The 16,903-nt window shown below is 41.6% G+C and overlaps 1 protein-coding gene across 7 annotated transcripts in view; it reads right to left on the minus strand.

The window, feature by feature from the left end:
* Positions 1 to 647: 647 nt before the first annotated feature.
* Positions 648 to 16,903, minus strand: part of grip2a (glutamate receptor interacting protein 2a) — a 33,319-nt gene continuing 17,063 nt past the window's right edge. For 5 of the 7 annotated variants that reach the window (XM_085443220.1, XM_085443221.1, XM_085443219.1 and 2 more), the window contains exons 12-24: positions 16,371 to 16,557; positions 10,414 to 10,559; positions 10,246 to 10,326; positions 9,826 to 9,889; positions 9,201 to 9,346; positions 8,137 to 8,281; positions 7,685 to 7,824; positions 7,174 to 7,356; positions 6,927 to 7,086; positions 5,829 to 5,943; positions 5,290 to 5,514; positions 3,652 to 3,798; positions 648 to 2,591 (exon numbers count right to left, since the gene is read on the minus strand). In XM_085443220.1, coding sequence (XP_085299346.1) covers positions 2,394 to 2,591; positions 3,652 to 3,798; positions 5,290 to 5,514; positions 5,829 to 5,943; positions 6,927 to 7,086; positions 7,174 to 7,356; positions 7,685 to 7,824; positions 8,137 to 8,281; positions 9,201 to 9,346; positions 9,826 to 9,889; positions 10,246 to 10,326; positions 10,414 to 10,559; positions 16,371 to 16,557 — 1,937 coding nt within the window. In that variant the 3' untranslated portion in view covers positions 648 to 2,393. Of the gene's footprint in view, positions 2,592 to 3,651; positions 3,799 to 5,289; positions 5,515 to 5,828; positions 6,418 to 6,926; positions 7,087 to 7,173; positions 7,357 to 7,684; positions 7,825 to 8,136; positions 8,282 to 9,200; positions 9,347 to 9,825; positions 9,890 to 10,245; positions 10,327 to 10,413; positions 10,560 to 16,370; positions 16,558 to 16,903 lie in introns of those variants that run through there. The other 2 variants (XM_085443225.1, XM_085443226.1) reach the window with 2 other exon arrangements.

The following is a 16,903-nucleotide window of genomic DNA, read 5'->3' on the forward strand; positions in this document are numbered from 1 at the left end:
GGCAACTGTGGGAAAGGTTTTAATGTTTACCTGCAAATACTTGCTAACTAGCCTAGGGGTCGTAACTGCAAATGGAACTTCGCCTTTTGAAACATGTTGGCTGAATCACGGAGGCACAGTGCAAACTTTTCAGGCAAACCGGCTCCATTTGTGGTTTGCTTTACAATTTTCAGTTTTCACAGAAAAACTGAAAATTGTAACGTAGTCCTTCAATTTCATTCAACCTACAACCATAACAATACTCAGTAATACACATCAGTAAGTTAACATTACATAGTGGTCACATGTATGCAAACCCTCTTTTCGCTATTAGCCCCTAGTAGCCATTAAAAAGAATGCAAGTTTCAGACACTATGTTAGCTTCTGGATTGAGAAACTGCATCGTCTACATAAATTAAATACTAACATAAGTTTTCCATGTTCAACATCTGAACTCATGGTTAGCATTCCAATATTTGTAATTTAGCAGTAAGAGCAACATCAGGAGAGACTTGGATTTTCTCAGTCATTTTATTGTTGTCCCCACTGTGTCAAGGAATTAACCTGAATCATCTTGAAGTACAAGTGTTAACCAGGTCATGGTAACTCATTGCTTTAATGCAAACACACGGGGACAATCAAATTAACGACCACAAACCAGAAATCAGTCAACTGTAATCTCATAACTTTATTGTCATAAAAAGAAATACATTTCTTACTTAATAAATTAAACAAAAATAAAATATCCAATACATTTTTCAAGTTCTTGTGAAATGATACCTGACATATTTGGGGAGGATGTAGATGTTTTATAAAAAAAAATAATAATAATAATAAAAAAAAAAATCACATTCAGCATCACAGCTTACATCAAGACACCATGCGATGTGCATGTCAATAAAAATAAAGCACTGCATACATGACATTTTACGCTATAATAAAAGGGGCAACGCATAAATTACTGTAAAACCTTAAAAACAGGCCACTGTAAAAATATGACATTTAATTTAAATTAAGAGGTTACAGCCTCACAGATGACTCTGATGCAATTTCCCGTTATGAGAAACCTACAGACCAACTCAAAACACGTTCACATGAGCCAAACACACCCAGTGAAACAAATGCTTGTTTCCAGGCAGTCTGCTTAATCAGCAGGTCACATTTCCTTCAGAGGCTTTTATAAAAACAGTGTCATGTTGATAAGCGCTCATGATCCTGCTGAAGGAAACTGATAACACTCCAATACGTATTATGGAGTGACTTACTCACCGAACAAGTCATATGCATGCTTAACATGCTTACACATATTGGTAGGAACTTCAGAGAAAAATAACCTGATAGCCAGCTGAGTGAGATGAATGAAACACTTTTCATCCTCCTTTTTGGAAAAGGTGTAATTCACTTGAGGAAGCATCAGTGCCCAAGTCATTCTGGTGCAATGCCACATGCAAAGTCATACAGTAATGTGAAAAATGTGAACATAGGAACTCTTAAAAGTGGAATGGTGCAAATGTGGTGCCACAAATAAAAAAAGAAAAATGCAAATGTTGTGAAACTGAAAATCTGTCAACAGAAAAATAAATAAATAAAGCATGATATCTAGGGTGATTCGGAAGCAATGAAATTACTAAAAACTAAGAATTAAGTGCCTTTCTATGAATTTGTGACATTAACATAAGGGAATTTAAAATGTGGCTAATGATACTCACAAGTATCAGACAGCATTTGTCTATTTGGAGGCACTGTCCCATCTCTAGGGCAGGCAGTGTGGAGTAGAGACTGGAAACGAGGGCAGTGAGCCAAGTCATGGGTGAAATAACTCAAATAGGTGCAACATTCCTTGAATCTCGAGCCTACTCGCACCTTTGTGTCTCTGTATGACCGTTTTACATGCACATGAAATACTGCATTTGGGGCTTCTATTTGCAAATGTGTAAATGAAAAACAGAGCTAGGTTTTTGGTCCTTGAATGAGAAAACCTATTAAAGAAAACGGTAACTTGTGCAGTGAATGCAATGAGCATTCGAGCCTCTCTAGAACCGAGGCTTGTGTATTTGACATCCTGGCTCCGTCAGACACTATGACTCCCCTGTTATATAAGCCTGCATGTGGCTTTGCCTGTGGAGGTGGAATGGGTGGGGGAGTCTGCCCTTAAGCCAGAGCCTCCCCTGAACTGCATCATGTGAACACAGTGACTAAAACTGGCAATTGTGAACACATGCACTTGTGACTTTGTGAGACAGAGAGCGATGCTTTCAGGGGAAGAAAGTGGTTGAGTCTGTGGATGTGCGCTGAGTGCTGAAAATGAGTGTGAAGGTGTGTCTGAGAGGTACAATGTGACGGGCTTAACCACGTGATGTGTGTGTGTTCAAGAGAGGTCCCCTATACTGCAGAGTTAGAATCTCTCTTTGTGGTCAGAGGGCAACTATGTTGTTCCCGTGGTTGGGGAAGCAGAACAGTGAGTTTGAGGGGTCGTCACAGTCGTTTGGCAGCTCTGCGTCTGCTGCTGCCAGTGGATTCCTGCTAATGACCAATTCCAGGCTGTCTCCGGCCTCCATAATTAAGGGCACAGTTAGACAACAGTCCAAGTCCCTGGTCCTTACACGGTTCACCTGGGAAATGACAACCAGTTCTTTTACTATTCAGTACACACTTCTTTTCCCTGAAAGAGTCATTTGGTGGACGAGAGCTATTATTTCATAAAAACAACTAATGATGAAATGCAAAGTGGTGTATAAACAGTAGCAACAGAGTAAAGAGGAAACACTCAGTGGGATCCCTTAGGAGCCTAAGTCTTTTGCAGTGTAACTGAGGGAGGTTTCAGGGTGACCTCATCCACCCCTAATGCTTAAAGTAAAGTGGTTTCCCTGTCTCCCAAACTCCAAACTGGAAGCTGGTTCCACAGAAGAGAGGCCTGAAAGCTGAAGGCTCTGCCTCCCATTCTACTTTTAAATACCCCAGCAACTATAAGCACTGTTTTGCTGTGACATAACACTAGGAGATCTTTAGGATAAAATGGGAGTATTTGTGACCTTGCACGTGGAGAAAGATTATAAGTTTAATTCTGAATTTAATATGAAGACAAGCTTTTTTTTCCTGTTTTTTTTTTTTTTTTTCCTTTTTTAAAATATTAGCCTTGAACAGCATATCCTCATCAAAAACAACTTCAGGATTCCTCACAGTCTTACTGGAGGTCAAGGTAATGCCACGTCATGTTTCTAATCCCAAGAGTGTTGCTTTCCGATGAATTATGACTGTGTGTCTTTGGCAAGTCAATAAGCTGGAATGAAAGATTGCTGCCACTCCTCTGTGGGCTGTGCTTTGATTCGATAGTGATTCACTTAAGCATATTCACCTTGCTGCGAATTTGTCGTTTGTGAATTTTTATGCTTAAAACATTATTTGCAGATTTTTGGTTTATTTTTTGATGGTCTGGAAGCAGACATGGTCACTATGGAGGGTTTTGGGGGCATCACTGGAAGAGAGAAGTTGCAGAGTGGGGTGCAGGACTGAATAATCAAGGTGTATCTAACAACGCAGCTGGTGAGTGTAAATGAAACGTCTCAGTGTTCTCACCCAACTTGCTGCAAAAAACCCAAAAAAACAAATGCATTTTCCAGCATGTGAAACTTTTTTTTTCCCCCCTTTCCTTTTTGTAAAGGCAAACAGTACCTGAAGAATGCGGTCAAAAGGTTTCAACCCTGCTTGGTCAGCTGGGCCATCAGGCCGGATCATATTCACGTAGACACCCTTTTCCAGCAGCCCGTCTGACACACTGAAACCAAAGTCACGGCTTTCGCGATCCTTTCTTATAGTCACCTATAAACAGAGGGCAAATTGCAGTCATAGATAAAACATTCTTCAGCATTTGGAACCTTTTTCCTCATTGGCTTTGAAAGATGTACTCCAGCTATAGATTTTTGTGAAGAAAAATAAAACACTACAGAAATATTTGTATGCCTTTAGGTGAAGCAGAGGTAACAACCCCCCCACCCCCAACCAAACAACTCAGGTCTGACATTGACGGTTGAGTCATAAGGCGACTTTGCCATTAAACATTTTCTTGAAAAGGGAAACATCAAAGTAGAGTGTCTGAATGAGACACGGAAAAGCTATTGTTTCTTGGTGATCACTTCTCTGGAAAACGTTTTGCAAGATATTTTGGTACTTGGCATTAAGCACTGCCTTTCAAAGAGTTAGATGAGATCATTTTCTGTTTGTACATAATGCTAAACTAAGCAACCGGACACCCGACAATAACTTAAGAATGGAAACTAGTTTAAACAGCTGACCTGGCTCTGGACTGTACATTGTGTCTTTTATTGTGTCCACTCCCTGTGTAAAGACTAAACAATTACAATGCCCACAGCCACATGGCTCTTTGTTTCTCAATTTCCATGTTCCCTAAAACAAGGTCGGCAGCTTTAACCATAACCAAATAAAGCAGGTTTAAGCTTGTACTTGGTGATTTTTCCATGATAGCATATAGGTTGTGTCAACTAAAAATATTGTTAATTTCCACACTGCAGGACTGATGCCCTCTATTACTCCCAGTCATGGTGCGATGCACATATGACGCCAAACAGACTTCTCAGTGGGCGTGTAGTCACAAGTTTCACAGATAAAGCATCACATGAATTTGTCTCATGTGCCAGTCCTGACGAGGTAAGTCACGTAGAAGAGATAAACACGCATTACACACCGATTTTTACAGAACATGCTGTTCCATGTTCATCAAGTGTGCGTGCACTGGCAGGCCTATTACTACAGCTCAAGTTTAAAACCTGCAAATCGGATAACACGCAAGATACCAATGTAGGTATTAATTTTGTAAATGCAAAGTCTTTGAGATACTGTATTTAAACTTTGGTTTTCGTGAAAAATTGTCTCATGTACCAGAACGTGTGAGGAGATATCCAAAGTTAGAGTAGCTGATCTCTCACATACAACCCAAACTCCACAAATTTTGGGATGCTGTGTGAAATGCAAATAAAAGCAGAATGCAATGATTTGCAAATCTCACAAGCCTGTATTTTATTCACAGTAGAGGATACAAAACATTTCTAATGTTTAAACATTTTACAATTTCACAAAAAATAGCAAATTTTTAATATGATGGCAACAACAAGTGTCAAAACTTTCTATGGGGCAAGAAAGGCTGGGACGAAAACAACGACGACAACGACACGAGGCGCACATACACACACACACACACACACACACACACACGCAGCCTGTAATTACTGTACAGCGTTAAGAATAACTTTTTTTCTTCAAATTAAATAATTATTTCATGACCCTTTTTGTCACCTTGTGCAGTGCCAGAGCTGTAGGGAGCAAATTTTCAGAGTTGTCGCCTTTGACCCTGGATGAAACATCTCCGGCTCCAGTTGACATGTTCAGTTTGCTTTTGTTTATAGTTTCTCCATGGCTTCCTTCCCTCTTGATTGGACTTATTTCAGAGGGAAACACTGAGTCTTCATTTGTTTTGGTCTCATCTAGGTACAGACTAAGAGCGCTACCCGTCATGGATGCCTGAAAGACAAGAGAGGGATTATTAGAACATTTGTTTTAAAAAATAAATGATTTAAAAGGAACAAAGACTTATTTAGATTCACACACATAGATTAGAGGCCAAGGCATTGTGCAAAAGCCTTCTGCAGTCAGCATGGCAGCAGGTGCCCAGCTTGCCTTGTCAGATTTAATAACAGATTATAGCGATGATGGTTATCGTAATGCTTCATCTGGCATGTTCATTTAGGCCAATGCAAGTCTGAGAGTACACAAGTAGGACAAAGCTAGAGAGGAAACTGAAACAGAAGGGGGATGGAGATAACAGGCGGGCCTACCTCCAGCTCCCTGAGAATCTCTGACTGGCCGCAGGTCTCGAGGTCCTGCAGAGCCTGGGACCAGAAGCTGTCTTCCTGGTTCAGGGTGCCATGGCAACGAGGGGGGCTGACAAATCTATGACAATGCAGGAACCAAAGCATGAGAGCAGTCCTGCAGTCTGGATGTTGGCGCTGCATACAAAGGCAGCATGGGAAATGCAGTTTTTTTTGGGGCTGCAAAGCTGAAGAGTCCTTCTGAGAATCTCTCAGGACCACAGTGAGGGTTTAATGTAAAATCTTTCTCTTGTAACAGCTCAAAAGCCGCAGGAGTCCATTAGAATAAGATAAAGACTTCAAATTCACAAAGTGATGTCACCCCCCAAAAAAGCAGGAAATCTAAAGCACATGACATAAAAGTTCAGGGGGAAAAAGAAAAAAAAAAAAGAAGAAGTGTGACGAGACAGATAAGGCTGATCCTTGGGCTCTTTGGATGTTTTTCTGAGGAAACTGTTTTTTTTGTATACGGACAGGGGTGACAGAAAAAGATGTACACATGTGAAACACCAAAGAGCTTGTGGGCAGTTAGTAAAGCAGATGAGAGAGAGAATACCTGAGAAAGAAGAGAAAAGGACAGTTTGGAAAAAGCACAAAAACATGAAGGCATACAACACAAAATGACAAAATAATCCAGAATGCACTTTTGTGAGTGACCTTAACGATCAGGGAAAGGAAACATCACAGGAGAGTTTGCTTATACAACATATTATTGAATTAAGAAAACCACTTAAAGCTAAACTGACAAAGATGTCGGAAACAAGAAGCCACCAAGGTGTGTGACCACGCAGCACAAGAGCAAAAACAACTGCACATGTTTGACAGATGAGGTGGGTTTGGGTGTTGTCATGTTACTGAATAAGGATATTTGAGCTGCAACCTGACACATTGCACACACACAAAGCCAGTCCTGACCGATTCATCCAGTTAAAAATACTGATTTTTAAATTTTATTTGCTAATACTGTGTTTAATGCTGTCCCTGTTCAACTGCACCAGCATCACCCACCCTCAGACATTCACCAAACTAAATGTCTGGGATGGACCTCAGGGCCTCTGTACTTACCCAGGTATCTTGTCCCACTCATCCTCTGTGAATCTCCCATCATACAATGAGGTGTGGTGGACTAGGCCTGCAGAACTGGAAGTGGTTTGGCTCCTGTGCTTTGTGCGCCTCCACTCATTTGGGTTGAGCAGTATATCGGATCCTTTGTGAAGATATGTCCCTAAATGAAGAGAAGAAAGAAAAATCTCATTAGATGTGCAGGAGAATGTGGTTTATCTGAAGACTGCTCGTGAACATTAGATTTCACCTTGGCTACTGTAGCCTGCATCAAACCCCGAGCTATCCCAGGAGCTCATGGCAGAGTCTATACTGGGTATAGTGGCAGAGTAGAGCTCTGAGTGTTTACTGGTCTTCTGGGAGTCTGTCAGATCATCCTCTGTGTCGCTCAAAAACGCAGCTTCTCTTTCTAAAGGCCGCCGGCCGTCAGACTCTGGGAATGGACAGTGAGCTGGCATGAAACAAGATGTGCACTTTTTCACACCACCTGAGTAAAACACTGCAACACTTCCACAGCAGAAGCATTTATTTTCTGCCTTTTGTGTCCCTCATCTCTTAATTCCTTTGACAACAAGGTGTTTTGTAAAGATTTGAAAAGAATTTGCTTCACGCAAAGAGGGACTTTAAAAGCCCCAGAATATATTTTTTTTTTTTTTAAATAAAAGATCTACTTAGGAATAATGTCTCAGATCCATAAAACAAAGTAAAATTTGGTTCATTCTCTTCCCCTAACAATGAAAAACAAACGAAAAAATATATACGATCAGCTTGTTTCTTGATCTTGAGGGTGACTGACTCCCCGGCCATCTGCAGGAGATGAATGGCCTCACTCAGTGGCTTTCCTTTCAGGCTGACACCATTGATGGCTAGGACTCGGTCCCCTATATGGATGGCTCCAGTCCTGCAGATTTAGAAGAGCAGATGAAGCAGAGATCTACCAGACAGTACCAACAGAGATGGCCAGGAGAGCTGTCAGGCTGCCAGCATGCTGACCCAGACAGAAACAAAGAGGCGTCTTGTTACAGGAGAAAAAAAAAAAAACTAGCCAGCCATTGTTTACTGTCTCATTTATTAGGAAAGAAAAAAAAAAAAAAAGAAGAAAGAGGCAACTCAAGAGATGACCTGGCTTAAGGTCAATGCAGCACCATTTTCTTGTACTACTACCTTGAACCCCCCCTGCAGCTCCACATGTCACGCCCTGCCCTTCACTCACCTCTCAGCCAGGCCTTTCTTAGTGAGGCCAGAAATGACGATGGGATCAAAGGGCTCCTCTGTGCCAGAAATAGTGATGCCCAGTGGTCCGTTATATCTCTTCAACTCCACTGTGTAGATTATGGAGCCTGACATTTCCAACTCATCTACAGCATGCAAGGACAGAGGATAATGTACACTCAAGATATGAAGACTTACAATAAATTGTTTAAAACAAATTATCAAAAGAACGACTGATAATAGGAAGTATTCACATTAAAAATTAAACCGTACAATATTAGAACTGGAACTTTTCCAGTGTAAGAACCAGTCAGCCAGCACGGGCTCTGGGTATGTGAGACACGAGCTTCTTTTTTTCCAGAAATGCACCACAGAAGAGTTTGAGGTCATTCAACTGTTGTTTATGAAATGAAACCACATTTTTATGTTTGTTTGCTTTTGTAAATCTAGCATCAAACCGATCAAGTATTTCATGAGCAACAACTAATGATCCATGAAAATGTGGAACATGAGTTTGAGAGAAATGTTGACACTGGCCAATAAAGTAAAAAGATTAAGATAACTGGCGGAGAATGACAAATTGCCTTTTTATCCTTTTTGCTTGCCTTGAAGGCCATAATCGTCACCGAGTCACCTCTTCACTGCTGACAAGACTCATTGTCATTTCCTGTGTGGTCAATATTATTGTCACAGATAACAGAAACAAACTGCTTTTCATTTCAAAGCAATGACATTTCAAAGTGACCACAAATCTTTGAGAGGTTGCCTGCATGCACCAAAGAGTTTCCTGATCTAGATAAGGGTAACAGTTAGTCTCTGTGGTCATGCGCTGGTTCACACAGTGGGTCGAGACCTTTATTCTTCAGGTTCACTTTCTTATAAACTGGAGCACTTGTAATTTTTTTTTATTTTTATTATTATTAAATGAAACCACCCGAGAGGTTTAGAGGGCGACCAACTGACAAATATCTGACATCAAACCAGGACCCCTATCAAACCAAACAACTAATGGGATAATCTGGTTTAATCTCCGACAGTGCAATGTATTTTAAATGGTTCGTGTACCAATGTTGTCCTCATCTTTCTGGATTCGGAGTTTGACCATATCTTCTGCTTGTTCCAAGACATGCATCGCGTCTTCCATTGTGCAGTTTTCCAGACGCACCGAGTCGATGGCCAGCAGCCGGTCTCCGGGCTCCAGAGTGCCTGTTCTGCAGGACCCAAGAGCAAGAAGATCACAACTGTTAAACTGGGACCGGCCACTCCTCCCGACTCACTGTCAGAATCCTATTAGCTTCATGTCTCAGTGGGATCCTTGGGGGTGACCGTAACCTCACCCTCAGCCTACTCAACACTGAGCCCTTCTGAAATGAAATTGCTGTGGCCTACTGATCCAGTTTTTAAACCTCAATCCAATTAGGCTTTTGTTATATAGTGGATAGACAAAATGTAATTTTGTAATTAATAATCCCACCTAGCCCCAGAAAACCTAGATCACCCTGAAGTGTTGAGAAGTCTTAGAAGTTTGACTTCTATTAAAAAAAAATATATATATATATATATATATATATATATATATATATATATATATATATATATATATATATATATATCAGTATGACCCAGCCCTGAAAAAGCTGGACTAATAAATCATTCAACATTATGAGCTCAACATGATGACAGCACATACCTGTGCGCAATGCTTCCTTTTCTGATGTCAGAGATGATGAGGGGCTTGCCAGGTTTTTTACTCGCTGTTAAAAACAGAATACATTTTTTTGACATTTCAGGCAGCAAGATATGACGATTAAACCAGTTTAACTAACTAAGCACTTTAGTCTCTTAGTTTCCTTTTCGTTTTGTTGCCCTGTCAATGTCGGCTTCCTGCTTGTGTCTTTTTTTGTTTAAAGATGGTTAGAGTAGACAGGGTAATGATGACTGTTGGTACAGGCCAGTATTATTCAGAGGTAATGAGGTATGAGCTTCATGCCTTTTTTTCCCTCTCTCCTTTTTATGGATCACAGAACATTGATTCACGGGAGAGTTTCAATATGCAAACATTTTGAGCAACACTGCCCCCTTCTGGGTGTCTCGCATTCAACAAACCCACCACTGATGGTGATGCCCAGCTCCATCCCTCGCCGTTTGGGGAGTTTAACATGGAAAGTGCCGCTGCTGGGAACCACCGACTCTGATTGAGATTTAGAACAATGTTAAAAGGGAAAATGGAAAAGCTTATACGATTTCACAATATGAAGTTACTGTTCCTGTGCAATACCTGCAACATCGAACTCAATCTCCAGTGTGACCTTGTTAGCCAGAGCAGAGTCTCTAAGCAGCTGATGAGCTTCCTCCAAGGTGCCATCTTCAGTTGGGATCCCATTAATGAACAACAATCTGTCGCCAACCTGCAGCAGCCCACACCTTCACGCAGCAAAACACACAAATATGAAAAGAACAGATTTTAATTTCACTTTCTGCCCATAACTGTTTGAAAATGTGTTTTTTTTTTTAATGAAGAAAAAGAAAAGGTTGTCGTGTTCTCAAGAGTGTGATAGTTTTGTTTTTAAAACCAGAGAAACCTGAGAACAAATGACAAAATATCAGCTTTTTAGTTCAAACTAATACAACCGTCCTGAAATAAATCCTCCCTTTATGACAATCTTAAATGTTCTTTTTTATTACCAGGGGGAAACAGGAGCTAACGTTATTTTAAACAGGACAAATCTACAGATGTTGCTTAGACATGGCTGACAATTTTCTTCACCTCAGTGAAGGGAAAAACAAGTCTGTTTCTGGCCCTGTCAGATTTGTCCCAAAGGTCACGGGCAATCTAGGTCCTGTTGCCATATCTGCCAAACCTATGTGAAACCTAACCTTTGGGTAACCTTTGACTTAGCTTTCACTCTGGATGCTCACATTCAGTTTCAGGTTTGCTCCTGCTTTTAAATAACTTCAAATCTGTTGCCATGTTGAGCTTCATTGTGTCACACTCATCAAATCATTGTTTGTCTTAAAATGTGTCATTTCAGCAGGTTTATAACCAAGTCTCCTAATTCAGGTCCAGCGGATCCCCCTTAACGTCAGTGTTCACTTTAATATTCTGGTTTTTACTTTTAGAGCTCTGCATGGAGAAGCACCAATCATACATCCCCAGGAGGTGCCTGAGGTCATGTGATCACAGCATGCTGGCTGTGCAGCATATATGGTTCAGACGTAAAGAAGAGTTTTTGCCTCCAGACGCAGGATCTCTGAGAGTGAAATCAGTAGACTTGGTAGTCTCTTTCAAAAAGCAGCTTAAAAAATATAAATAAAAGTTAAAATCTTTGTTTTATTGTCTTATAAAATTATTACAGATATTGATTCAAGTTTATATTCATCGGGTATCATTTTTACTAGGGGTGCAACGATACACAAAATTCACGGTTCGGTTCAATACTTTGGTGTCACGGTTCGATATTTTTTCGATACAAAAAAAATGTTCATGCCTTTTTAATTTGTCATTTATTAAAATTATAAATATATATTTTAAGGCAAAAGTACAGTTTTTAAATTTAATGTTGCTGAAACAAAAGTAATTAAAAAAATAAATATATCTCAGGGCTCTCAAAATTTCAAAATCCCTGGTAGCCCTTCGGGCAGGGACTCTTCAGTTTTTGGTAGCCCAAAATAAATTTAAGCAGCCAGAATAAAAAAAAGAGCAATTTTTTGATTGATGTTTTGTTTCCTTTACAATATTATACATTAAAGTATAATATTGTAAAGGAAATAAAACATTAATCAAAAATTGTTGAAAAACAAATTACAACATTGTATAAAAATTACAATCATCAACTCAAATACTTGGTTCTAATTGAACAGAAATTTCTATGAACTTGTAAGAACTGTGTAGGACATGAATCAGTCTGTGTCAGATCCTGAATTTGAAATTTCCACTGAAGTCACGGGTAAGAGACAAGTGGAACCAAGATCTAGGCCATTTGCTTTTTGAAGTTTGCAAAGACGGCTAAATGTTGCCAGTGGTAGTTCACTCTTTGCAACATAGTACGCTGTTCTAAACAGATTTTTCAGGTTTATTTTTAGTATGTTATTTGCAATCTGTGTTTGTTCTGGGAAAGATATTGCAGACTGAGCAATAATGTATTTCTTGCATTTCTCATGGGTTCTAATGGGGCCTTTCTTAAAATGACTGGTCCCAGTAACAAAGGCGCTTGTCGACTCAGAAATCGAGAGAAAACCAACAATACACCTGGCAGAACATCATGTTATTTATACGGGTGCAAATAAGTGGTCCGCATGTGCGCATTCGCTGTCAAAATAAAAGACGCGCACCAGATAAGAGGTCGCAACGCGCGTTTGCGTCCATATAAAAAGCACTGTTTTTGTCCACTAGAGTGGGATTTTCACGGCACATTCCGCACCACATCTCTGTGCGTTCATCATTTGTTTGAAGCCAGCTCACCTCCTGCAACCACTTTTCCGAGAATACGTGCTGCTTTTGTGGTTCGGACTCCTTCTGACATTTGTTTGGAGGTGGAGGAACACCAAAGTAATTGCTTAAAGGATCTTCTTCGACATCTTTAAGAGTTCTAAACAAATGTCTGTCCTCCTCCAGAAAATCTTATGTATGCAAACACGCGTTGCAACTTCATATCTTGTGCGCGTTTTTTATTGTTTTTTTTTGACAGCGAATGCGCACCTGCGGACCACTTATGTGCAGCCGCAGTCATATAGCTCGTCATATTGCAGCCACAGAAATTCTTTTGTCCATGAAACCATAAAGTTGCACTTTCTTTTTGCCTTAGTCTGATTTGTCATAACTTCTCCGTTTTGTGGTAAGCTTTTCTTCGGCTGTCACTTCTTCACCCTGACCTGTCTTATTTGGCTCAGCAGAACTAAAATATATATCCTGCTGCTTTTACACACACACCCACACATAACTGTCAGCGATTCTCTGCGCGATCAACCTCTCACATGTTTAAGCTTGCTGCGGGAGATTTCACTTGTCATGTTTGCATAGTAAGCTAACAATTAATAAGACGATGTCAGAGAAATTGGTGCACAAATTATCATCACTTACAGATCAGTGCTGTCGCTCTCTACACACAGTTCGTGGGATTGCAAAGTGAAAGCAAAAAAACAAGCGCAAATTCAAACGCGATTTCAATATGTCACATATTGACAGTGGCTCACCGATGCCAATGACATAATTACCCAGCTACATTTCCGAAAGAATGCAAAAGCATTGACATATATTTTTCCTTCCTACAAAAGTCCGACGGGCAGGGCAGAGATGGATTTTGGTAGCCCGACTGAAAAAAATCGCTAGCCCCAGGACGTCGGGCTAGCAATTTTGCGAGCCCTGTATCTGATTGAGGAATCACTCATCTTTGGAAAAGAGAGTTTATTACAGAGAAATGGCTCTTTCCCAAATAAAAGCTATACTATACGCTTCTTCTGGGCTATATTCCCAGCAGCATATTGTAGCGGGTCAGGGCTGTTCGGGGTTCTGTTTGTACAGTTATGTTTTGTTTATGTTGCCATAGTGACGGGTGACGCCCTCTCGCTGCGACGGTGTGTCCTTCCGGGGTCAGAGGGCGCCCTGTGTGTTGTTGTTGTTGCTATGCGGTTGCTGTGCTGAGCAGTTAGCTAGCGGCAGTGTTGTTCTGCAGATGTCAATAAACGGCTGTGCTCCCTGGCTAGCTCACGGGAAGCAAGACCAAACGACACCTCCGTCTCCTCCTTGTCTGAGCTCGCCACATTGGTGTCAGAAGTGGGATGATGGTGGCACCCCATGTTCTGACCCGAGTGACTTTTCCCCCGCCGGTCGTGACCGGCCGGTGCGCCAAAAGAAGGCACCTGGACATTTGCAGGACTTTGTGTGGGGTAATGGGGTCGTCGGGGACGACTGACCCCTTAGCGGGTCAGGGCTGTTCGGGGTTCTGTTTGTACAGTTATGTTTTGTTTATGTTGCCATAGTGACGGGTGACGCCCTCTCGCTGCGACGGTGTGTCCTTCCGGGGTCAGAGGGCGCCCTGTGTGTTGTTGTTGTTGCTATGCGGTTGCTGTGCTGAGTAGTTAGCTAGCGGCAGTGTTCTTCTGCAGATGTCAATAAACGGCTGTGCTCCCTGGCTAGCTCACGGGAAGCAAGACCAAACGATACCTCCGTCTCCACCTTGTCTGAGCTCGCCACAATATTAAACATATCAGGTCCCCATAAGGAGAATCATGTGCTAACGGCTGTCTAAATGACTCGGGTAAAGTTTGTAGCATACATGCTTGTTGTTTTTGTCTGCTTCCACTTGTCTTTGCACTAGGATGATGTCGCGGTAAATGTGCAGTCATATTCGTTGTGTTCCCACTAGTGCTGTCAGCGTTAATCTCGTTGAAATGACGTTAACGCCACAACACTGCAAATCTCCGTTAACAGCTACCCCTGATCGCCCTGTGCGTGGGGCTAGACGGCCAACACGTTAACGAGCTAACTGCGCTAACACACTAGTTCCCACCCATGTAATTGAGCATTGCATGGCACATTCAACATACTGTTTTACTTTAGTCCATGACGCGCTTACCTTCAGGGTCATACGTCACATGAAAACCAAAATAATTCCAAACGCCAGATCTGAATGAGGGTGGGGGAGGTTCAATTTGCCATGTTGCAAGGAGAGCTTAACTTCTGTCTTGCTAGCTTGCCCTGCACTCTTCCTTCTGAGATGCTGTCTGTGTTGAGCTCTCAGTGGATCTGCGCTCGACAGTGCAGCCTAGGCGGAGTAGTCGAACGCAGATTCACTGAGCGCTCAACACAGGCAGCATCGTCAGAAGGAAAGTTGATAAAATTACAAATTTTGTATTGTTCGATACATATGCGTACCGAACCGAAAGCACTGTATCGAACGGTTCAATATCGATACGAGTATCGTTGCACCCCTAATTTTTACCATGTTGTCTCCACTGAGTGGAGGTAACAATGAATCCCAAACACGTCACCACACACACCAAAATCTAAAGCAATCGGAAGCATCCATTTAACATAAGCAAGGCACGTTTGAAACTCTGATGAGCCACACTGTGTCATGTACTTTAACACCACATGTCAAATAGTGTGAATGTTTAAAATGCCATCCATAACATGAAATGCAGGCCCGAGGCTCGACATGAACACATTCACAAAACTGCCCTTTTGTGAACTTTAAAACTACCTCCGCACGCAAAAATGTATGAAGGAGAAAAAAAAATTTAAAAAAATATAACACATTTAAATTGTGAGTTCAAACGCAGAGGCCCTGTCAGCTAATATTAATTCACTAACCACCGCTGCTCATTAACCTTGTGGGGAGGTTGAGACAACAGCATCACAGTCAGATGCTGTACTTGAGTCACTCCTGTCCAACTGCTGCTGGACTAATCATGTTACAACACCCAGGGGAGGCAGCCCTGCACCGCCAGCAGACACCATCATTAATCTTGCACCACAACAACAATAGATAGGCCTACTACAAGTTGGCCACATCTGAGCTGCGTGTTAATTAGACTGCAACACAGAGTCTTGGTCAATACAGAACACAGCTGTAATGTAATGTAAATATTAATGGTTGAACCCTCAGCAGCGCTGTAATCTTGGCCGGCCACACGCCTCTTTTTTTAAGTGGAGATTTATGGGATTTTTCACTGAGTGGGTTTGACTTCTGGAAATAGACATTGCTGCTGATAGAGTACCACAGGAATGATCAGTTACTACCTTTATATTCAAGGGAAGGGCGAAATGCATGCAGCAATATCTCCAAAACATCTCACACAAAAACCAACAAACCAACCAAAAATGTGCAAACTTAATCTGACATGTAATACTTCCAACATGACCTTGTTGGTAACTTCAAACCTTGCTAAGAAGATGCTCAAAACTCAAATATCTCTCTTGTAAATTACACTATATGGGCAAAAGTACAGGAGCCGATTGACCATGGAAACCTGTGCCTCAGCTTTTGGTGTTTGCCAACTATTCACATAGTTGTTGTTGATCCTGTCAGTGATGGCAAGTATATAAAATCTCAACGCATCCTGTATAGAAATTGAATAGGAGAATTTAGGGGTGATTTCTTTGTCATTTAGATATCAGGCTTTCTTCCCCCCACAAATGGCAGGTCATTGTGAATAATTAACAATAAGGCACTCTAGTTCAAGGTGACTGCCTACATGATGTGTGTTTACTTGTTAGGCGTCTCATTGCGTTACCTCTCAGCTGGGCTGTCGGGCTCAATAAAGCGGATGACCGGGGGAGCGGATAGGGTTTCTGTGGCAAAGACACCTCCCTGCAGCTGGATCCCAAAACCTGTGAGTGGATCCCCCCTCAGGATGACCTCGCTCGTTTCCACATGAAAAACCTGTCCCCCCGGGCCGACAGAGCTCGATGCCAAAGATACTGTGGGAGGAGGAGGGAGGGAAGGAGGGGACACATCAGAGGCAGACAAATAGTGCAAGAAAGGGATTGTGGGAGACAGGGAGGAGGTTAAGGGGAAAAGACGTGCGCCCACAGAGATGACATGGGAATGGGAAGGGAATGAGTCACTTAATCAGAGTTTATGTCAGTCATGCTTACGTCAGCAATCAGTCAAATCTGTTCACACACACACACAAACAGGGTGAAACAGTAAAAAGGTGGCTTGCATATTAAAAGCTCAGTTCACTCAAATAACAAAACACTAATTTTGACACTTTACAGCAAACAGCTGCCCCCAAATGACCATAGAGCTGAATCAACAACCCCC

The sequence above is a fragment of the Copadichromis virginalis genome, linkage group LG20, assembly GCF_057382275.1.
Source record: "Copadichromis virginalis isolate Kocher_CV1m ecotype Utaka linkage group LG20, C_Virginalis_male_GT1.1, whole genome shotgun sequence".
Taxonomy (NCBI): domain Eukaryota; kingdom Metazoa; phylum Chordata; class Actinopteri; order Cichliformes; family Cichlidae; genus Copadichromis; species Copadichromis virginalis.